Source organism: Mus caroli, unplaced genomic scaffold, assembly GCF_978045245.1.
Source record: "Mus caroli unplaced genomic scaffold, Mus_caroli_1 scaffold_15, whole genome shotgun sequence".
In the NCBI taxonomy this organism is placed as follows: Eukaryota; Metazoa; Chordata; class Mammalia; order Rodentia; family Muridae; genus Mus; species Mus caroli.
The window spans coordinates 26,022,900-26,045,398 of record NW_028227270.1 but is presented as its reverse complement, the minus strand read 5'-3'; the positions used below and the strand labels follow the sequence as shown (position 1 = coordinate 26,045,398).

Sequence of the window (22,499 nt, the reverse complement as noted above, 5' to 3'; positions counted from 1 at the left end):
ACACATTTTTTAAAATGTGTTGTTTGTTTGTTTGTTTTACTGGTTAGCTGGGTTAAAAAAGAATATGATCAAAATATATTGTATGAAAACATTTAAGTAAATCTTGAAAGAGGGGTAGGGGATCTCATAGGGAATCTAATAATCTCGCCATTGAAAAATTATTCCTTTCGAGATACCCAACAAGATTTTTTTCTCTGAAATTCTTGGCATAGTAAAAAGTCAACAAATAGGTCTATCAGGTGTTTTTTGTTTTTTTGTTTTAAGTGAGGAGGGTTATAATATTTCCACTGCAAAACTGCTCTGCATGAGCAAAGCCAAGGGCTCCTCCCCAGCACCTCCATTCCTAAGCCACTTGAACCAAAGCAATTAACATGGATTGTATTACCTACAAAAGAATTTCTTTCTTTTTAATATTTATATCTTTTTGCTTATTGTATTCTACCAAGGCTTCGTGCCCATTGTTCATGTGACTTACTCTGACCAATAGAATGTGAGCAGAGCAGTATGTGGGCTGAAGAGATGATTCCGTGGGTTTAAAAAAAAAAAAAGTCGGTTACCGCCGACCCATCGCCCTCTTCTGGATTCCACTCACACTGCACCCATGCATGCACAGACACCCCACCACCACCACGCAAAAACACTAAGTTAAAAAGCAACAAATTAGTGACTTTTTGTTTGTTTGTTTGTTTGTTTCTATGAATGAAGGGCAAAATGTGCCATGTGCCAACTGTGCGTTAAGAGCTAACTGGTTTGGCAAGTCACTTCCTTGCCACTATTTGTAGATTAAAAATCTGTATGGTGGGAATATTTGAACGGCTGGAACAGCAAAACGCTACACAACAGGATTGCCCGTCAGCCTGCAAAGCCCCAAGGCTCTCGCCAGCACCTCAGCGGGCTGGTCTTGAAAAAGGTTTCTCTTTCCACCTGGCGCGTGGAATACAGAAACCCGCCTTAGAACGCAGCCGCTAGCGGCTGATGTAATTGTAAATCACGCAGACGCTGTTAACTGAATATGATGAAAACAAAGGTAGTCCCCTGTGCAGGTGGTTTGGGTGAACACCTTTTCCTCCTTAGACCTTGATTGCAAGGACTTCGGACTAGTGCCATATCAGAGGCCTTAATCTGTAAGAATGCGAGCGAGCAGTGCGCCCAGCTGAGGATCTGGACCCGCTGAATCCCGGGCTTGGAAGGTTTAAGCGCAAACGTGCAGAGCCACGGTTAAAACGCTTTCAGCCTCCCTGCGCTATTATTGCACCGTTTAAAAACCTCCGACAGATTTCAATTCGTTAAACTAGTTCTCCATCCGTTACTCTAAACTCCTCCCGGACCGGATGGTTTAGCAGCGGCGCCCAGGCGTCCAGACCACGCGTCACCGCCCCCCTGGACGCCCCCAGACGCGCAAATTGAGCGCTGTGTCTTTAAGGGGAAATCGGCCTTTTCCGTCCAGGACAAAATGTCTGCGAGGAGCCCGGAGGCGAGGGGCGACCATCGCGGCGTCCGGGTGAGCGTGGCTGGCTGGGGCTGCGTGGCGTGGCGGGGACACCGGGGGCTGCAGTGGTCTCAGGGGCCCGCGGGGACGTCCGGGATCGGAGAGACCGCGGGGTGGAGGGGTGCGGGGGACGCCACGCAGGACCGCGGGGACTTCGGGAGCCCCTAGGCCGTGGGCTCCAGGGCCGCAGCCGCGGCTTCTGCGGGGGATGCCTACCACCCCAGGCTTGGCGGAGGGGCCCAGCCTGTGGGCTTCCGGAACCTTCTGGAGCTTCTTGGCTCTCTATGGTTAACCAGCTCCGGGGGGTGGGGAAGAGGGGGAACTGTCCCCGTAAAGTTGCCTCGGTGAAGAGTGACTTTGAGCCCAGCCTGTGGCTGTGTGCCTACCAGGGGCCTCATGCGTTAATTGTGACTTGGTTAATGTTTCCCACCTGTGGGGGGGTGGGCGGGTGGGGAGAAAACCGGTGTAAACCAGAATCCCCTCCTCCACTAGACACAAACAAAAGAGTTTCCTGATCCTTGCCTGGCACACTGGAGCCTTTGGTTGTGCAAGCCTTCTGTGGCCGGCTTAAAGCTTTACTAAAAAGAGGAGGAAGGATTTTCCTTCATTGGAAAAAAAGTACCTGCCATTGCTGAGCTCCAAAGGTGTTTAGAACAGCTGTTGAGTAATTAGTTTCGTGAACTGAGATAATTAGTGGTGTTCTGATTTTTTTTTTTTTTTTTTTAAGACGGGGTCTGTTTCCTTGGGTGACCTGGAACTTGCCTGTGTAGACCAGGCTGACCTGGATCTTACAGAGACTACCTGCCTCTGCCTCCCAAGGGCTTGGATTAAATTCATGGGATTAAATTCCTGGGGATTCCAGTACCCTACTAGTGCACACTTTGGCCTCCAAAATAGTTCAAGGCAAGTGACAATAAAAAGCATAGGAAATGTTGTTTTTTAAAGTGTTAATCCATACCACATAATTCAAAGGCCATATGTGTGTATGTATATGTATGTGTACATATATTAATGCAGAGCTGAAATAAAGGTGCACTTTGGGGCGTAGTGCATTATTTTACAAGGCTTTAATAGTGCTTTGGTGGCTTTTAGCTAATGGTAGAAATAGCTGAGAGTTCAGCTTAAAGCATTCACGTGGCTTTTTTTTTTTTTTTTTTTTTTTTTTTTTGCTTCACTAAATAGCTATGAATCCAGTACTTTATTTTTTTTTAACAGCCCATGTAAAATCTTTTTCTGAATATTTTCCCACTTAGCTCTTTGCTTCACGATACGTTGCAGTCATTTTCACTGACTTAAAAGTTTGTTGTGGGAATGCTCACACTCCCACCGAGTGCTCATGACCATGAGGATGCCTGAGGGTCGGATTCCACAGAGCCGGGGTTACAGGCAGTTAGGAGGAGCAGCTGGACTGGGAGGCTGGGGATGGAGCTCTGTCCTCTGGAAGAGCGGCCAGCACTCAGAACCACAGTCCTCTCTCAGGCCCCTTTCCCAGCTTTTAATTTCATGTTATGCCTTCAGGCTAATAATTACAGACTAATAGTTCTGGTTGTCTGGGTCTGTTTATGAATGAGCCCAATGGCAGGCAACGGATAGGTGAGCAGAGCTGGACAGAACACAGGTGAGTGGATTACAGCTCCTTGGCACTGCGGCTGTGGAGGGTAATTAATTACTCAATTATGTTTGCTTTGATTTTAAACTTCTGTTGGATGAAGTAATTGCAAGCCGTTAGTGTTTCACATAATCTGTGAATTTCATAACTTCCGTTTTTCCCGTTAGATCCAGGCTCAATCAACATATCCCCGTTTATTGCTCAGCCTGGCAAATCCAGCTGAAGTGATCGCTCTTGACTGCAGAAGGACCCCACTTGTTCCTTTTGAAAACATTGCCTGGTTCTTTGGCCTCTGGGTGCAGTTCTTATGGGTGCAAGCATAAGCTTATGGGTGGTTTGTAGTGACCTGTATGCGTGAAACAAAGCAAGGGAGGTCTCAAAGGTGCATGTCAAAGCACGAGGCTTTAGAGCGAATGGAAAATGGAGCCGTGGTCCCCTTAGGGATGGTTGAGATGGTTTATGGTGGCTCTGAGGGAGAGCACAACCAGAAGGCCCAAACTGAGGGGAGCCCTGAGAGGGGAAGAGAGACGCAAGAGGAGCAAAGAGCCAGGAGGGCAAGAGACTGAGTTCTAGCGATCAGACACTGAGGCTGGAGGGGAAGGGAAGCCCAGCCCCTGGGCTGGAGGGTTTTGGTGAGGAGCCCGGACTCTAGCAGGTGTTAGAAAGCTGTTGGAGACTAGCCGCCATGGTCTGCTTTGATGTGTTAAATAGGCACCTCAGCCATCTGTCCTGAGTTTGAGACAGAAAAGTTTTCTTTTTTTCTTCCTCCATTTATCAGGGCAGGAGCTTAGTGGTAGAGCACTTGCCTAGCCTGTGTGAGGTAGTTGGTGCACTCTCCCAACAGCACAATCAATCAATCAATAAATAAATAAATGAAAGCACATTTGCTTGTCTTATAACTTTATAGTTATACATGTATACATATCTAGCCGTCCCTGTTATTGTATAAGACCATAGTTGCAGGTTTAAGGGTTTTGCATTTGTGTATGTGTGAGTGCCCATGTGTGTCCGGGTTAGGACAATCCTTACACCATGGGAGTCCCAGTGTTCAGACCTGCTGACAGGTGCCTTTACCTGCCGAGCCATCTTGATGGCTCTATACATCCGGGTTTTAATGGCTTCCTTCAGCCTGTGTTGGTATTTGGGGAAGTCCTACTGAGGTATCTGGATTTAACTTGATAGGTTACTGGTAAATTTCTTCAAGATGGATTCAAATGCAGGATGATCCATGGGAATCTGTTACCTACCTCCCACAGATAGATGCAGGCTTATCACTCCTTCCAGAGAGTAGACCCCAATGAAGTTCAGCCACGGGAAGATTGAGGCCTAGTGCCAAAGTGGTGGTCTCCCCTTGCCATGAAAGTTTGCAATTAGTGTTTTCATCCAGCGCTTTTGCCCTCTGAAATTGGATTCAAAATTGTTCACTACTAAGTTGATTTTTATCCTAGCAGTACTTTAAGTAGCTTCAATGCATTTAATCTTAAAAACGGGAACTTGGAAGCCTAGTTCTATATATACTAACAAAGTAGAACTTTTTTGAAGCCAAACTGATCTGATTTTAACCAAGGGTATCGGAATTATTACTGGAAATACAGTTTCCTCCCTGCCGCCCAGGTGGTGAGTGTTTGAAGGCAAAGTCTACACTGCTCTTCTCAGCTGGTCCGCAGCAGGCCCTTGTGGAACCCCGAGCAGGTGCATGGTGAACGTTTATTTGGATGAGAGCTGGCTGGAGTAAAAACACAAGCAAAATAATCACACCTGTGGTTTAAAACACTTGTGCCAGGTTTTAAAACCGTCTAAGGAAAGGAATGAAGGGTCTTGTCCTTCACTGATAGCTACACGCATAGTAATGGCTATGCATTGTTATCTGGTGCGTATTAAGGGGGATGTGGACATCACCCAGCTTGGGCTAGCCCATTTCCCATAGTTCCTGGACAAGAGTGATGAGCAGACTCCTTCTATGTGAAGGTCCATTTAGGAAGAGAAAAATCAGAGGAGCGATGGCTGTGGGTCTCTGATCCTTTCTCGGTTTGCTTTGGGCATCATGAATCTCTTTGGCAGACATCCAAGATGGAATCCTGAAATGCCCCAGTGCTGCTCAGTGCTGGTGCACCTGATCAGGAGGTGCCAGTCACTCCTCTGTCGTACAGCTGCACAGTGCTTCTCGGCAAGCCTTTAGAAACCCGTTATCTTAGTTCCGGGAGATGTACCTATGGCAGATGCAGCCAGGTGTCTGCTCTCTCGGGCACAGGAACAGGTTGAGCTCCTTCCTCTCCCGTCACATCCTCTGCTTCCAGTGGGCACAGAATCTCCTGCTTGAGCAATGCACAGGGGGGCAATGCTACACTTAATGGACCCTATAGGTTCATGCCCTCCCTTCAGATGGCAACCCCCTGTGCATGTGGATCCCCCAAGTGTGTCCGCAAGGGCCTTGCCCTTGGGACTGTCTTCCTCCAGCCTCCTTAAGGTCTGTTCCCACCTGAACTCATAGCTGAGATGCCAAGGGTTGTTAAAAGTTGCTTTTTATTTACATCTAGATCTTGCCACATTGTGGTAAGGCCTAGGCATAGCACCCATATGCTTTCTTGGGTTTTCTTTGGCTTTTTTTTGTTTAATATGTCCCCTCCTCCACCTCTCTCATCACCTTACAACTCAGCTGTTGTGTCTTCTTACTTTCTTAGCCTGAATCTGTGAAGATGGCTCCATATAGGAGTTCTGGACACTATGCAAGTGGTAGACATTCTGTAGAAGCTGTATTTTGAGGTTTTGCCATGTGATCTGGCTAGCAGCACACAGGCATGGGCCTCTGGGCTCTTGGGAGCCTGGTAGTCATGAGAGGAAACAGCTGATGCTCTGTAATGCACTGCAGTGCTCAGCCATGGTGCTTGGTAGGCTAAGTGTATTAAAGCCAGCTTCTACTTACAGTGTCTTCCGTGCCTGATGGGTTCATTAAGATGTAACTATAGCATGATTAAACAACATCTGTATCTTTACAACACTATAGAAAGCTGGCATTCTCTAGAAATGTATAAATAGGATTTTATACACACCTTACAACATCGTTCTCCCACACACACCAAAAAAAAAAAAATAAAAAAAAAATAAAAAACCCTACTTCTAGAACACCTGGCAGGTTTCCCATCCTTTTAATGACTGCTTAATATTCCCTGTTGTAAATAGACATTATATGCTTAGATATAGTTCTCATTCTAAATAATGATGAAATATCCTACCACATAGGACTTAATGTAGTGTACCTTTTAGTTCTACAGAATAAGTCTCATACCTATTTTTAACTAATGTAGAAAGTTCCAGATGGCGTTCCTCAAAGCGCTCAGATCTTTGGTAGGAAGCAAGTGTGCTCTATTTTGGCCCCCCTGGTCAGGGTTGTGGATGTAAAATGACACTTGCTCTTGCCCCCATAGCAGTTCCCTGAGCAGGACGGCCTTTATACAGACATTTGAATTGGCCCGGAGGTCAGTAGCCTGCCCATGTTTTTGCCTAGTTTTCTATTGGGTCGCTTGCTTTTTAAAAATCCCGTTGTGAGAACTCTTGGTGTGCTCTGTTGTGCTGAGCTGTTCCGGAGCTAGATGGATGAACCTGGCCTTTCTGCTACACTCCAGGCAAAGCCGAAATGGGCTCAGGCTGTATTCCAGGGCTGGACAGGTGCATAGATGGGGTTCCACCCTGATACAAAGTCATATCCTAGGGAGCCAGGATGCAGCCTGCTATGGAGGACTGAGAAGGTGGAGCAGTTCCGTACCGTGCTGCCTTCCATTGGTTAAGACCTCCAACAGTAAAGGGTTGGCCAGCCAAAGAATGTCCTCTCCGTCACCGTGGAGGGGCAGCACTGAGCTGGCCCACATTGTAGTGTTGCTGGTCTCCCTCTCGGGTGAGGAGCACGCTGAGGAACCCATGTTTTCCTGCAGTGACCACCTTAACTTACAGCAGACCACACGGGTGGCTGGTGCTCTCAGCATCCCAGAATTTACAGGAAGCCCAGTTTGCTGCAGCTCACAGGAGTATCGAAAGCTTGACAGTGATGGGTTACCCCTGGCATTGTTAGAGGTGCATAAGCAGTGGGGACTCTGAACCCTCCACACGGGTGAAAAAAACGGCAAGCTCATATGCCTGTCACAATGGTGAAGCAGTAGTCAAATCATTTTAAATTGATGAAATAAAAGTATACAGATTCACTACAATAGCATCCCGTCCTCTATGTCTAGTGGTTAAAAAGAGCCCTGAAGGATAGATCAAAGCAGAAGGAAATGGAGTTCTTAACAGTCAGGGTATATAGAAAATCTTAGATAAAACTAGATAATCTGTTTCTTTCTTTTTTTTTTTTTTTTTTTTTTTTTGGTTTTTCGAGACAGGGTTTCTCTGTATAGCCCTGGCTGTCCTAGAACTCACTTTGTAGACCAGGCTGGCCTCGAACTCAGAAATCCGCCTGCCTCTGCCTCCCGAGTGCTGGGATTAAAGGCGTGTGCCACCACGCCCGGTTGATAATCTGTTTCTAATATAAAATCTTGGTCTATGTGCTCTTTACAGTAATTGGTCAGCATGAGGAGACCTGGGTTTCACTGACATTTTCATACATAGCTGTATCTTCACAGGTTTTTCCTCTTGCCCCCCCCCCCCCCCCACACACACACACCTTGCTGGTCTCCTTTGTCCCCTAAATGGTTCTACCTTCTGCTCCTATGATGTATGTGTTCTGTTATCCTTTCTTGTCCCCTCCCTAGCCGTTTAGACTCTTCTCTACTTTGTACATTGGTGTCCTACACAGATGCGTGCATCACGTATAAACTTTCTGTACGTGAGGGGGAAGTGGCATTTGTCTTGAGTCCGGCTTATTCACTGCATCCAGCTCTCGGTTTCATCCACTTTCCTGCGATGTCCTACTTTCGGGTCCTCTACCACATCTTCAGCCATCCCATCTGTTGGTAGACCTCTAAGCTGGTCACTTTTCACTGTGTCTGTCGGGTGTGTGTGTGTGCACATAAGTACCCCAGGAGCTGGCTGTCACACAGGATGGGTGCTGAGAGCTGTGTGTTCCCAATTGCTAAGTCATCCCTTCAGCTCCTGGTTCCATATCTTGACTATTATAGATAGTACAGCAAGAAACATGAGTGGGCAAACATTTCTGTGGCATGTGGACCTTGAATTGTTCAGGCATACTCATGTAGGATACAGAGATCATACACTATTGATTTTGAGGAACCTCCCCCCACACACACACACACAACCGATGGGTATGACTACCTTAGATTCCCACCAGCCTTAGAAAAGGATCCCTGTTTCTCCATGTGGAGACAAACGGCCACCAACAAACTATCACTTACTGGCCATTTGCATCGCCAGCTTATTAACTGGATGCTTTTTGTCACTGTTTGGAGTTCGTTATGGATCCCAGGTCTTCATCTCCTGTTGGATGTGTAACGGACAGAGGCTTTCTCTCATCTTGTAGGTGGTCTCCTCACTGATGTTGGTTTGCCTGGCCATGCTGAAGCCTTTTAGCTTCCAGCATCAGCTCTGACCTCCCTTCCTGTGCAATTGACCTTTCTGCAGTCCCAGTTTAGATGTCTCTTAATGTTTTCTCTGGCAGCTTTAGGGTTCCCAGGATTCTACTAAGATCTTGGATGCGCTGTGAATTGAGCTTGTGTGCACTGTGAGAGACCGTTCACTTTTCATTCTTCTGTATGTGGATATGCAGTTTTCCTAGTACTACTTGTGAAAGAGGCGCTCTGTCTTTCATTGTAACGTGTCTGGAGCGTGTGGGTTTGCTCGGTCAGTCCTCTATTCTGTCCACTGCTCTACAGACCTGTCTGCAGTACTACTGTGCTGTCTTGTTTCTATGGCTTTGTGGTATAGGCCAGTGCTTTCCAGTATTGCTCTTGTTTGCTTTGCGTTGAATTGACTGTGAAAGGGTCTTTTGTGGCACCCAACCCAAGAACTGCCGCTGCCTGTAGCGGCTGTTTAAATAGTGGTGCACACAGCAAAGGGGCTTCGTCGCCTTTGGGGGGCTGTGCAGTGCCCCCCAGAGTGAATCGGTAGGTTCTACAGTCCTGGGGAAAACCAAAACAAAACAAAAAGTCTTTTGTGTCCATATGTATGTTGGGTGTGTGTTCTCTAGTTCTTAGAAGTGGTTGCATTGACTCTGTAGATGACTTTTGATGGCATAGCCATTCTCACTGCCTAAGCCATGAGCACAGGCTCTCCTTATCCTCCAGTGTCTACAATTTTCAATATTTTAGTTTTTATATTAATAGGTCATTCACCTTAGGCTTTGGGGTTTTTGCTTTGTGTTTATTTTTGTTTTGGTATTGAGAATGGGATTTTTTTTTCCCTTGACTTTTTTTCTTGGCAATTTTGTTATTAGTGTGTAGAAAGGCTGCTGATGTGGGGTACTGAGTTTGTTTCCTGTTACTTTCTGAAAGTTGTTCTCTGGTGGCAGCCTAAGGGTCTTCTCAGGATCTGCAGATATGGATAATTTCACCACTTTCCCTGGTTGTACCCCGTTCGCCTCCCCTTCTCCCCACACTAGCTAACTCACTGAGTACTCTACTGGACAAGAGCAGGGAGAATGAGCACCCTGTCTTTATCTTAGAGAAAATGCTTTCAGGTTTTCCCCAGTATGTATATAGCATTGGCTACTGTCTTACCCATATATAGCAAGAATGATTTAACATCAAAACTTTATGAACACTTACATTTATTGACTTAAAGTCAACTACTTGATCACTTCAATAGGTATAAGAAAGACCTTTGAGAGAATTCAATCTCTCTTCACCACAAAAGCCTTGAAGAAATGAGGGATAAATAGAACATAACCAATTGTGATCAGGGATACTGGTCTATAAATCTGGTTTCTTCCTTGTGTCCATATCCAGTTTTGGCATAGAGGTGAAGCTGGCTTTGTAGAGAGTTTGGTAGTGTTGCCTGTCTTTTCTGTTTTATGGAATGGTTTTGAGGCATGTCTGTATTAGCTTCTTTGTTTGGTAGAATTCAGCAGTGACCCCGCCCTCCTTTGTTGTGCGACTTAATGCCATCGCTGTCACAGAGCTGTTTAAATTGTTCATTTCCCCTAGCCTTTCAGTTTGTTAGGTCCTAAGCCACTGGGAACGTATCCATTCCTCTAGATTTTACAGAACTTAGGAAAACGTTTTAAATACTTGCTCATCTCACGGGGTTGGTTAGCACCTGATGCAACAGTTAATTACTCATCTAGCTAAATTTCATTAATTGCTGTCCCTGTCATAACGTCTGCCATCTACTCCTTTGGTGTTTGACTTGTTCTTTCTGTTAGACCTGGGGTGCATCACTGGTCCATTGATTGTGACCTGTCTGGATTCTCAATGTGAGCGTGCAAAGCTATCGGCTTTCCTCCTGGAGCGGCATAGGCTGCACCCCACAGGTTCTGCTGAGTTTTGCGTTCATGTTCACTTGGTTCTAGGGATTAAGTTTCCTCCCTGAGTTTTTTCAAGAATCCACTGTTTTTGAAAATGTGTGATCTGATTTCTAAATGCCCGGGTAGTTTCTGTAGTTTCTCTTGCTGTTTTCTAGATCTGCTTCACTGTGATCTTCGATTCCTTTGTATTAAGGTTCCGTGGGCTGCTGAAAAAAAAAAAAAAAAAAAAAAAAAACTTACAGCCCGTGTCTTTTGGGTAGATATTCAGCATGTATCTATAATTTACAGTAATTTACTGAAATTACTTTAATACTTGGTTTGGATGATCTGTCTGGACATAGGAAATGGGAATTGGAAGCACCCACTATTGTCATTTCTGGCCTTTTATGCCCATTACTTGTTTTATAAAATTGGGACTCTCTTCCTATGTACATGCATATATGAGTACACATCATGTACATGTACAGAAGTTGTTTTTTCCTGGTCTTTGTCTTCAGTTTTTTGATTTAACAGATTCTGTAATTTTACAATCTCTCCTGCCCCTCCCTCGCCCTGCAGAATGAGCAGTCACTGAGTTGCTCACTACGCTTGGCTCTCCTTGGCCAGGATGCTTCCTGAGAAGTCATCGGAAGAGTGTGGCGAGTCTAAGCATTCTGTTTTAACTTTCAAAGTTTGTCTAGATCCACACATCTGGTCCATTTCCAACTTGTTCTAAGTTGTTCCAAACTCCACCTTTTTACAGTTTCTTGCATGGAGGGGCAGGGTGTGGGTGAGTTGTCTTAGTCACTGAGCCAGTGTGATGGCTCAGCGGGTAAAGCGCTCACCTCATGAGCCTGATGACCCAAGTTCAATCCCCAGAACCCATGTAAAGATGGAGAGCACCAATCCCACAGGCGGTTTGTCCGATCTCCACACTGATGCTATGATGCCTATGCACATATTCAAGACTGGGTGGTTACAGTCATGACACTGTTTGGGTCCCTCTTGTGTAGATACCTTAGCAGACAAAGCATACACCACTAGAGTTCTTCCCCAGCCCCGTAACTGGAAGTGTCAAACAGGCTTTCTATCTTATAAATATGAGAGGGGCCACTAGTTAGGAATAGTCTTTATTTCTCATCCTATGTGTTGGATACCTAGAAAATGCTCAGGAATAGAGGATCCTAGATGGAGATCCAGGAGTCACTTTCCTGCTAACCTAGGCTGTTCATGGCATTTCTTGTGGGTCTGTGTGTCCTACAAACTCCAAGATCATCCTGAGTTATCCTGTACACATCTTTCTACTTTGGAACCTAGGATTGTCCAGAACCTCCAGCCAGTAACCAGGACCACCTCATTGAGAGACCTGCCCTACCAGCTAAAGGCACAAGCTTAAGGCTCGCTTCACATCTGCCTAGTTCCTACAATGTGCATGCTTTGAAAGCTGATAGCTTCCTATATTGACAGTTTTCTTATGAGTACATTGTTATAGTCGCCACTCCCAATATGTGGTGTTTGGGATCAAATCTTGTCACTTGTGCATGCTGGGCGAGCATGCTACTGAGCCACATCTCCAGCGTTTAGCTCAGTTTCTTGATAGACGTGATACGTGGAGATATTTTTTGGAAGACAATGCTTAGTGCAAAAAGACTAGACATTTCTTTTTTCTTTTTTTTTTTTTTGTTAGACTAGACATTTCTAACATTCTTTTTTTAGGCATTGACATTTAATGCTGAGTATTAAGGAGGGGAAGAAACAGATCCACAAGGTTTGTAGCATAAAAGGTAGTTTGTCCTCAGCTAATGTTTATAGGATCTGTGTGTATAATTACTGTTATTCTCCCGCTTCCATGCAGACACTGCAGAAGGAATGAAGAGTAAAAAGCCCCTAAAGATCACCATGGAAGACAGCCGGAGACTTGATGACCCTGCGGAACAAGGCAGCCCCTGTCCCGCGCCCGTGGGGCCATCATACTCCGAGGCCTGGGGCTACTTCCATCTGGACCCGGCTCAGCCTAGGCACCGGATGATGAGCGCCTGGGCCACCTGCCGCCTGTGCGGGCTGCAAGTGGGCGGCCTCCCCAGCTTCCAGATGTGGACACGGGCGCTGTGGCGGCACCTGAGTGATGTGCACCTGCTGGAGCTGAAGAAGAGTGCTGCTCCGAGCCCGCCGACCACCGTGCCCTGCCCGCCGCCGCCCAGCCCCACCATGGCTGCGGAGGGCGACTGGGCACGCCTGTTGGAGCAGATGGGCGCGCTGGCCATGCGGGGCAGCCAGCGCGAGCTGGAGCTGGAGCGGCGCGAGGCGGCCCTAATGCAGGCGGAACTAGAGCTGGAGCGCAAGCGCCAGGCTCTGAAGCAGGAGGTACAATCCGTGGAGCAGGAGCGCCACCAGCTACAGGTGGAGCGTGAAGCCCTGAGTGAGTGGATGAAGAAGCAGGGCCCAGGTACACAGGTCCCAGCACTGCCCTCTCCCCTGCCTCTGCTCCCCAAGGAGGACCCTGACATCCACGACAACAACGACAGTGACAATGATATGGTCACCAAGGTCCTGCTGTAGCATGACTGACCGCTCCATGTGTAAACCTAACCATAGGCTGCAGGCGCGGCAGCGCCCCCAAGTCCAGTAGCCTGGATTAGGTACACAGACCGGATAGTCCTCACAGCTACCTCTTTGTAGTCCTGAAGGCTTTTTAAGCCAGAAGGTTCTCTAAACACCAGAGACTCATCACACCGCGAGCCTTTCAGGGGAAGGGGCATGGTTTTTATCCAGGAACCTGGTCCACTCTTTTCCAAATGTATAATCTTGACTTGGCACCACCATGTTCCAGAAAGGAACCTTGAGTATCACTGACTTCCTGGCTCCCTGCCTTCAGCATCTATAGAACCCCACCTTGGACCAGTCCCAAAGAGACCCCTTTTTGTTCCTGTCCCTCATGTGGCTAACCCAAGGCAATGAGCACCCTTAAATCTTTGCCTGGATGAGACCCAGCGACAAGTACATTCTCCCATTTTCTTGTCTTGCAACTTGACACCTTACTAGCAAGACATCGGCCACTAGGGAGAATAGTTTCTTGCCCCGCAGGTCCCCACAGACCTCCCCCTGAACCAAAAGAAAAACCAGGGGCTGCACCTCCCCACTGCCTTAGAGTCAACCTCTATCTCATTCCCTCCCTTTCTTCAGCCTGCCCGCCCCCACCCCATGCCTCCTATCCCAGAAAGTCAAGATGTCCTCGTTGCCCACACTTGCCACTTTGCATCTCACCACGTTTGTTTCATGTCCTGCGCATGCTAAGCTAGCACCCAGAAGCCACACATGGCTTCCCCAGCCCTGACCTGCCTTCTGAAGCTCCTCCTTTTGGAGGTGCACTGTGCCTTTCTAAAGGCTTTTGTTTTGAGGTAGGGTCTTTTTAAGGTAGACTAAACATAAATGCCTTTTTTATGAGAAGTTTGAAAGGGCAATCTGACCATTATATTTTATAAAAACCACATACATTCTAGGACAAATCACTGCATTTGATTTGGGAAAAATGTTTCTATGGCCGACAGATTAATTTCATGAAATACTTGTAGTTTTGCAACACTCCGTTTTTTTTTTTAATAAATTTTTATTTATCTGCATCGGTGTTCTGCTTGCATGTATGTCTGTGTGGGTGTTGCACTTGGGAGCTACAGACAATTGTGAGCTGCCATGTAGGTGCTGGGAATTTAACCTGGGTCCTCTAAGAAGCAGCAGTTAGTGCTCCTAACTGCTGAGCTATCATCTTTCCAGCCCCGTTTTTGTTTCGGGGTTTTCTTGGTTTTGGTCTCTGAAGCTTCCATTTTCCTGAGTTTGAAAATTAGTCATCCTTGCACTTGAGCCTAGGAAAGCAAGTGAGGGAAGGTACCGTCTAAGCACAGACAGGAAAATAGGCGAGTGAGTCCCCTTTAACAATGGTCCGGAGGCTTGGCCATTTGAAGAGTAAATGGTGAGTCTTTATATTGTTGGTGAGATAAGGTTTTTCTGTCCCGGAACTCTGTGCAGACCAAACTGGCCTCAAACTCGAATCTGCCTCAGCCGTGGTTGCTGAGACTAAAGGTATGAACCAAGCTCCCAAACTCTTTTTACTCAGAAAACTGTCAAACTTTTTTTACCTTGAACAATCTAGAAAGAGTTATATACATATACACCCATAGACATATGGATAGACCTATGACAGTTTCTGAAGCACCCACTTGTATCTTAGGTTTGTTTTATGGGCTACCTTCTCCATTTGGCACCTGGTTCCATTCCTTTAGAGTTTAACTTCTGCCAGCAACTCACAGACCCCAGCCTTCACTCTTCACCCTGGGTCTGGACTTCATGCCCTGTTGCCTGCTTTATGGCTCCTCCCATCACATCTGCCACCGCTGACTCCTGATAACTAGTATTTTTCTGGGCACTTGCAGCATTATCAAAGATGCAGCAGCTCCAAGGTGAGGTATCAATATTGTTTGCTTTATAAACCTTGTCACTGAGGTGTCTTACTAGGTGAAGGCACTTGCTGCCAAGCGTGAAGACCCGAGTTCAGGCAAGATCCTACCCACACTGGTGGAAAGCAGCAACCCCACAGCTTCTGACTTCCATACATGCACTAAGGTGCACACACAATATTTTTAAGGAAAAAATTGGTGCAAGAGTGAAATGGTCAAGACGAGATCCACATGTGTCCAGCTGTCTGCAAGTTGTCATGTCCTTCTAGCTGCTGCGCTGTCCCCTGAATGCTGCCACCTATCCTGTCCCCGTTTCCAGTAAGTGAAATAGTGACACATTTTCCTGAGCATTCTGCACATGTCACAGCTGGTCGAGACCCACGGTGATGCTTTCCCATTATCCCCGAACTTAGGTAGAGGCAGGAGAATCGGGTGTTCAATGTCAACCCTGACTACGTGAGACCTTGTCTCCAAAGATGCCCACACACACACACAACTCAGCAACCTGATGACCTGTTCATTGTGTAGATGAGAAGACACACCCAGCAGCTTTCCCCTCGGGTGCAATTGCAGTGAAGCAGGATGCTGTGGGGACCCATTCGCAGAATCCTAAGCACAGGCTTATTTCTATGAAATGCTACACCCTCCTCGAGCCATGCTTCAAGACTTATCATTCACCTGGGATTTGCCTACTCACTGTGAGCTCATCCTCCTGTCTTTCAGCTTGGCCACAGTCTTCTTGGTACCTCTGCCCCAGTTTGCCTTCCTCTAAGTCCCTTCAGGGTAAAAACTGCCACCCAGGGCTGGGGTACAGCTCAGTACCTGCCAAACGTGTGGTAAGCTCCCAGGGGCAGGGGACTATGAAGCTTCCTCCAAAGGATTTCCTTCTCTGAACCGGCCAGCCAGCACATGGCTGCTTGGGCTCCTGTCTTCCCTCCTGACAGGCCTGGGCTGAGGAGGGTGGGAGGGAGCAGTTCACCCATCTGTGCTTCCAAGTATGTGAGCACTCTAAGAGACTTAAGTTGTTCTGTAGTTAATGTAGAACTCACTTTAATTCTTTAAAATTCCCGACAGAAAATTAGCTTAACTAGAAGTAACTTTTTGGTTTTTATTTTAACTGGAAGTAGCTTTTTTTTTTCTTTATTTTTTTAAGAGAGTCTCGTTAGCCATGTATGGCCTAGAACTTGATATGTACACCAGGATGGCCTCACAGAGATCTGCCTGCCTCTCTGGAGTGTTTGGATTAAAGGCTTTTGCACCACATCCCTGTTCAATTTTTAAAAGTTCTTGAGCCAAAAAAAAAAAAAAAAAAAAGACTTTAAAGGTGCCAGTTATTAGACTCTCAGGCCCCATGACTGTGGGGAACAGTTTGGACTACACCCTCTCCTTACACAGGTCTTGTGAATGCCATGCCACAGACTGGGAACAGAATGTCACCAGCATCCGAATGTCACTAATCATTTGCAATTTCTAGGTTAGCTTAATAACGGCATTTCTCCTAACGACTGGAATTTAGCTTCAGGCCCATTTATAAATCCGGCTGTAAGCTCTGGATTTGGATATCTTAGAAGCAAAGAAGAGTCTGAGAGACGTTACTCTTTTGTCTCACCAATGATCAGAGCCATGAAACTAAAGGAGTCTATTTTAGAATTCTGCTTTTAGAGTCTTTACAATGAAGAAAACTGATAAGGGCCAGCTAATCCTGGGCACTGGCTTAAGAGTCAGTCAAAGGAAGCGCCTGCACTTCCGGTTGGCATCCCACGCGTGGTGCGCGGTCCTGTCTCTCAGGTGAAGCATGGCTAAAAGCCTGCGGAGCAAGTGGAAGAGGAAGATGCGGGCTGAGAAGAGAAAGAAGAATGCGCCAAGGGAGCTCAACAGACTGAAGAGTATCCTCAGAGTGGACGGGGATGCTCTAATGAAAGATGTTGAGATAGCAACCGTGGTGGTTGCCAAACCTCGCCAGGAGAAAATGCAGTGCAAGGAAGAGCGGTGTGATGCGGATGAGGAAAAGGATGACATGAAAATGGAAACTGAAATTAAGAGAAACAGAAAGACTCTTCTAGACCAGCATGGCCAGTACCCAGTATGGATGAACCAGAGGCAAAGAAAAAGACTGAAGGCCAAGAGAGAAAAGAAACGAGGGAAAAGCAGAGCAAAGGCCGCGAAGGGCCTGGCCTGGTAGACCTTAAAGACTGGCAAGGGAGCCAGGCGTGGTGGTGCACTCCTTTCATCACAGCACTCAAGAGGTGGAGGCAGGTGGATCTCTGTGAGTTCAAGGCCAGCGTGGTCTACAGAGCAATTCCAAAGCACCCAGGGCTCCTTTACACAGAGAACCGTGTCTTGAAAAAACAAGCAAACAAAAACCAGAAACTTTGTTTTCAGCTTGGACTTAGTTCTGTAATTCAAACCAAAATAACTCACTTGTGTTAGAAACTTGAATAAAATCTCTTTGATGGTGAAAAAAAAAAAAAAAAGTCAGTCAAAGGGAGAGACTCGCTCTCTGCTCACTTCTGCCTGCAGCAGTTATAATTTTTCTACACCAAGCTTTACTTACATAATAAAAACTATCAAGATTTGCAAACAAACCCTTTCTCTCTGTGCTCTGCTTTCTCGGTCAAAAAACGAGGGGGTATATCGCCACCATTTTCCAAAAACATCTAGAGAGAAATATATCCCTAGACCACTTGGCTATCATTTGTCACTCAGCAGGCAGTGGGGACGGCAGGTCACCTGTCTCCAGCCTGCCCCTGCTACAGGCATCTTGGCAAACACATCCTCTGGTTGGGACAAGCATGGTGCTAGCTAGCACTGCCATTCTAGGATCTGCAGTGGAGGTGTTTGCGAGCTCAGGGTTGGGGGCAGGGCCAGAGCAGACTGCTCACAGGAAACTGTCATTCCTGGTTGGTGATCAGGACAAACTTTCATGTATCCACAAGACTGTCTAAGGTGACAGGGTTTCCTGATGGCATCCCCGGTGCTTTAATGAGAGGAGTTTGAATATTTGCAGTTGGAATTACAATTTTCCTGCCAAATTGTTTCTGTGCACTCTACTTTGGAAGCTGATACAGAAGTGTGAGCACAGAGTTAGTGGGGTGACAACAGTGCCAGAGCTGTCCTCCTTGGTGGCAAGAGGATTTGACTGGCATATGCTAAGTTTCCACTGTGACTTCTGTGCCCTTAAAAATCCCAGAAGGGAGTCACAAACACTGTTCTGGTTTCGCTGTTTGCCTAAGATTTTGTTGTGTTCTCCCTCTGGAGCCTGCACTAATACTTAGCTTTAACTGTCTAACTCGACCCCACCTAGAGTCATCTAAGAAGGGAGTCTCAGTAAAGGACTATGGACAGGCATGTCTGCTGAGGATTGTCCTCATGACTGAGTGACAAAGGAGATCCTAGTCCTCTGTAGGTGGAAGCCTTACTCCCTGGCAGGTGATCCTGAGCTGTGTGAGAAAGCTGACCTACCATGAGCCTTTGTGTGAGCCGGCAAGTACCATTGCTTCTGATTTCTGCTTCAAGTTCTTGCCCTGGCTAGCTCAACGACTGGCTGTGACCAGAGATAAATAAACCCTTTCCACCCTATGATGCTTTGGTCAGAATGTTTTATCACAGGGACAGGAAGAAAGCTAAGACAGAGAGCTCCATTTCTAAAGGTCTGAACTTTGAACCCTGCAGCTACCTCGGTGTGCCTCTGTGCCTGGAACATGAATGAGACAACATAATTAAAGTCCCCTTGGCTCTAATCTGCTACAATTAGAGGAAAGATACTAGAACAGCAATTGATAGTCCAGCAAATCAGTTGCTTGGTTAACTAGATTTTCTTATTATCTGCATTTAGAAACAATGCTGTCACATAGCTATACTTCTCAGTAAAATAATTATTAAAAGTAAAAATGGTAGCTGGGTAGTGGTGGTATACACCTTTAATCCCAGCACTTTGGAGGCAGAGGCAAGTGGATCTCTGAGTTTAGGGGCCAGCTTAATCTACAGAGCTACTTCCAGGACAGCCAGGGCTACACAGAGAAACCTGTCTCAGAAAATAGATAGATAGATAGATAGATAGATAGATAGATAGATAGATAGATAGATAGATAGATAGATAAATGGTTTGGTGGTTCATATCTGTAGTCCTAGTAGTTGGGAGGCTGAGCCAGGGGGATTGCTGCAAGTTCAAGGCCAGCCTGGGCCAGAGTTTGAGGCCAGCTCAGACTGGAGTGAGATTCTTGAGTCAAAAGCACTGTTCACAGCCCTCTCCAGGCAGTGGTAGCTAGAACTCTACAGCTAGCGATAGTGTCTCAGCTGACCAGCTCTCCTGCAGGCTCTCTGCCACCCCATCTCACTGTCAGCACTAGGAACCTGCATGCTTTGCTAACTTGAGGCTGATGTCCTGCTGGCTACCCCCACCTGTGAGCCCTGGTGGTAAGGGTGACCTATGTTCTCAGAGGAAGGAGAGGCTGGCTTTGTCCTGTACCATCTTAGTGACTTAAAACACCAAATTCAACTTAGAGTTCTGCAAATTCTGAAATGGATCTCAAGGGTCAGCAGACCTGTGCCTTCTAGAAGTTCTAGGGGGACATCCAGTTTTGTCATTTCCAGCATCCAAGGGCTCATAGCATTCCTCCTTGCAGTCTCTCTTGCATTTCCCTGCCTCCCTCTCCTATAGTAAAAAGGCTGCCTTTTTGTTAAGGACAGCTGGTTAGCATCCTAACCTTATCCAGACCTTAATCTTTCCTTCCTTCCATAATCTACTGACAGGTTCCAAGGCTTACATAGACATCTTTGGAGGGAATTCATGTCCGCATCCTACCATGGGCTAAGGTGGGTGTGAGAGAGGGACAGGTGCACAACTCTCCTAGAATTGATGCCACAGTTCAGCCTAAGCTGCCCCTTCAGACATCTTTTTGCCCCGTGCAGGGGACACTTAGACTTCTGGGACAGATATTTTGGAAAATGAGTATCAAGAATGTCTCTAGAGAGAAATTAGAGTCTCCAAGGATCCTGAAAACATCTATGACTGTTGACCAAATTAAATAGGAAGCCTGTAGTGATGTATGGGCAGTTACCAACACACTGGAGTAAATAGGCGGGGTTATAGCTCAGAAGCAGGGGGGTTTGATTAGCAAGCTTGAAGGCCTGGGTTAAATCCCCAGAACCATTTAGGTTTAAAAAAAAAAATCTGGGGCTGGAGAGATGGCTCAGTGGTTAAGAGCACTGACTGCTCTTCCAGAGGTCCTGAATTCAATTCCCAGGAACTACATGGTAGCTCACAACCATCTGTAATGGGATCCAATGCCTTCTTCTGGTGTGTCTAAAGACACCTATAATGTACTCATATACATAAATAAATCTATTTAAAAAAAAAAAACCAAGCTTCCTGCCACTTAATGCTGTTAACCATGCCAAACCCTAACTCTGGGCCTCAGTCTGCTCATCTGTAAGATGGAGGTAATATACATCTCACCAGGCTGGGGTGAGGAAGACACAAGTTAGCCAAATGCTGGCATATGGTAAGGCCCAATGACTGGGACTTCCATTTCTTACTTTATCTGAAAAAGAGCCCAAACACAATCCTCCATCCATTCGAAAGGAAAGGCTCCCTGGAGGACTCCTAAGTGAGGTTGCCCAGAAGCCACAGAAACAGTTTGTAAAGTCATTCTCCTTCCCAACCCCAAAGGAACTGGTCCCTCCCTGCAAAGCTGTTACCCAAGATTACAGGTCACATGACCAGCCTTCCATCAGTTGTCGCCGCCTCGTGGTGACCTAGGAGAGTATACAGTGATTGCAAAAGTACTTCCTTCCTACAAACGCCTCATAGAGCGGCCACCGGATCTAGCACATTCTTTTTGGACATCCTTTGAACTAGCAAACTATCCAACTTTTCAGAAACTTTTTTCATGTTTAAAAATAGTGCCAGAACCTGTCAACTATGGCACATGATTAGCTAGGTTAATATTTCTGACTAATAAGGTGAGATTATAAGAAAGCCACGATAATTATTTTTGTGTGACTAATAAGTAGGTTTGACAGCACCATAACTTAGGGTCACATAAGGCAGCCTAGTTACAGAAGAGATTACAGCTGGTTTGAGTTGGCTTATGAAGTGGAACACTGGCAGCCATTATGTACTTAAACAGTGTTAAATGAGTCTTCTTTTGAAAACCTTAATTATGACATTTCTGAGATCAAACTTCACAGAATTAAAATAAGGCCTTAAGAAAAAAACGTTAAGTGGTAATGAGAGCTTTGTTCTTGCAGAATGACTCTCATGGGCTTTTGGTCAAGATAAGTAATGTGCAGGTGAATGAGCCGGTGACCTTCCTAACCTTTGAGTCTGCCGGTAATGAGAGGTTAAGTAATTCACTCTCACCCGTTCAAATACATCTAATAACATTCCACCAGCTACGTCTGCCTTCTGCTCGCTGAGCAGGGCTACATCACGGCGCTTCCTCACAGATAAGGAGAGCTCGCTTCTCCATAGGATACCTTTGACAGCACTTTCTTCCTGAGCAGATGGGAACACCCTTCTGTCCACACACAGAGACCTCCTCTGCACTCCTCTGGCCTCCATCAGCATCAGCACCTAACAGCTTGACTCACAGCATCCACTTTTAGCTTTGGTCAGTCCATCATCTACTGCTCAGGTTGAGAGGCGTGCAGCCCAATGTCTGCGCTGCTATCAACTAAAATCCTTGGGCAGTGATACAAGATGCACCGTCAAATGAGGACCCGCGGTGTTGGCAAGATTTTATTGTCATCTTCACATCTTAAAGCTCAAAAAGATGAATAGTTAACTTGAAAGAATAGTTAAGGTCTCAAAACTCAAAAGAATAGTTAAAGATGAAAATAAATGCAGGTTCCATGAGCACAGCTGGTAGTCTGTGTGCCCTCACTCACTGCAATCTCCCTGAGAACCGGAAACAGCGCCCCACCGGAAACAGCACCCCACCTCCGCCAAGAACCCTGGAACTGCTTTCTGGATCAGTGCGTGCTGCTTAAATACAAGTTTCTTCTTCTTCCTTTCTTTTTTAATAGTAATTTTCTTTTTAAAAAAATTTTTTTATGTATATGAGTACGCTGTAGCTCTCCTCAGACACACCAGAATTGGGCATCAGACCCTATTATAGATGGTTGTGAGCCACCATGTGTTGCTGGAAATTGAACTCAGGACCTCTGGAAGAGCAGTCAGTGCTCTTAACGGCCAAGCCATCTCTCCAGCCCAAATACAAGTTCCTTATTTTTCTTCCTAAAGTCCTGACAAATCAGCACCTTCTCTGAGGATAGTAAAGATCACCCGTGACAGTTTCCATCTTTTCTCCTTGTCTTGCCTGCCAACTTGTTACTTATTCTCCAAAACGCGTCAAGAAACTCAGTTCCTAACTCAGTCTTCTTGACGGCATCTACTGCCTTTCATTGTGGGGAACAAAGTAAATGTCTCAGCCTCACTTCTAACCTTCCCTGGGGTCAGGAAACACATGCCCACTGCAGGACTCAGGTCCTTACATTCTCTCTGTCTGTCTCTGTCTCTCTCTCTCTCTCTCCCCCCACCCCAGGGGAGGGGTCAGCAGT

At 46.3% G+C, this 22,499-nt stretch overlaps 1 protein-coding gene, 2 non-coding genes and 1 pseudogene across 3 annotated transcripts; all 4 read left to right on the top strand.

The window, feature by feature from the left end:
* Window positions 1–1,065: 1,065 nt before the first annotated feature.
* On the top strand, window positions 1,066–14,105 carry Zbed3 (zinc finger BED-type containing 3). Its single transcript, XM_021180380.2, has 2 exons — window positions 1,066–1,501; window positions 12,341–14,105. Exon 2 carries the CDS (start codon window positions 12,355–12,357, stop codon window positions 13,042–13,044), a length of 690 nt encoding a protein of 229 aa, XP_021036039.1. The 5' UTR covers window positions 1,066–1,501; window positions 12,341–12,354; the 3' UTR covers window positions 13,045–14,105.
* On the top strand, window positions 6,830–6,967 carry LOC115029169 (small nucleolar RNA SNORA47). The gene has a single exon (XR_003834729.1). It is a non-coding gene; the product is annotated as a small nucleolar RNA SNORA47 (small nucleolar RNA).
* LOC115029208 (small nucleolar RNA SNORA68) lies at window positions 9,033–9,163 on the top strand. The gene has a single exon (XR_003834760.1). It is a non-coding gene; the product is annotated as a small nucleolar RNA SNORA68 (small nucleolar RNA).
* A 2,150-nt stretch (window positions 14,106–16,255) lies between the features above and the next one.
* Window positions 16,256–17,271, top strand: LOC110308604 (protein LLP homolog pseudogene; annotated as a pseudogene).
* The last annotated feature ends 5,228 nt before the right edge of the window (window positions 17,272–22,499 follow it).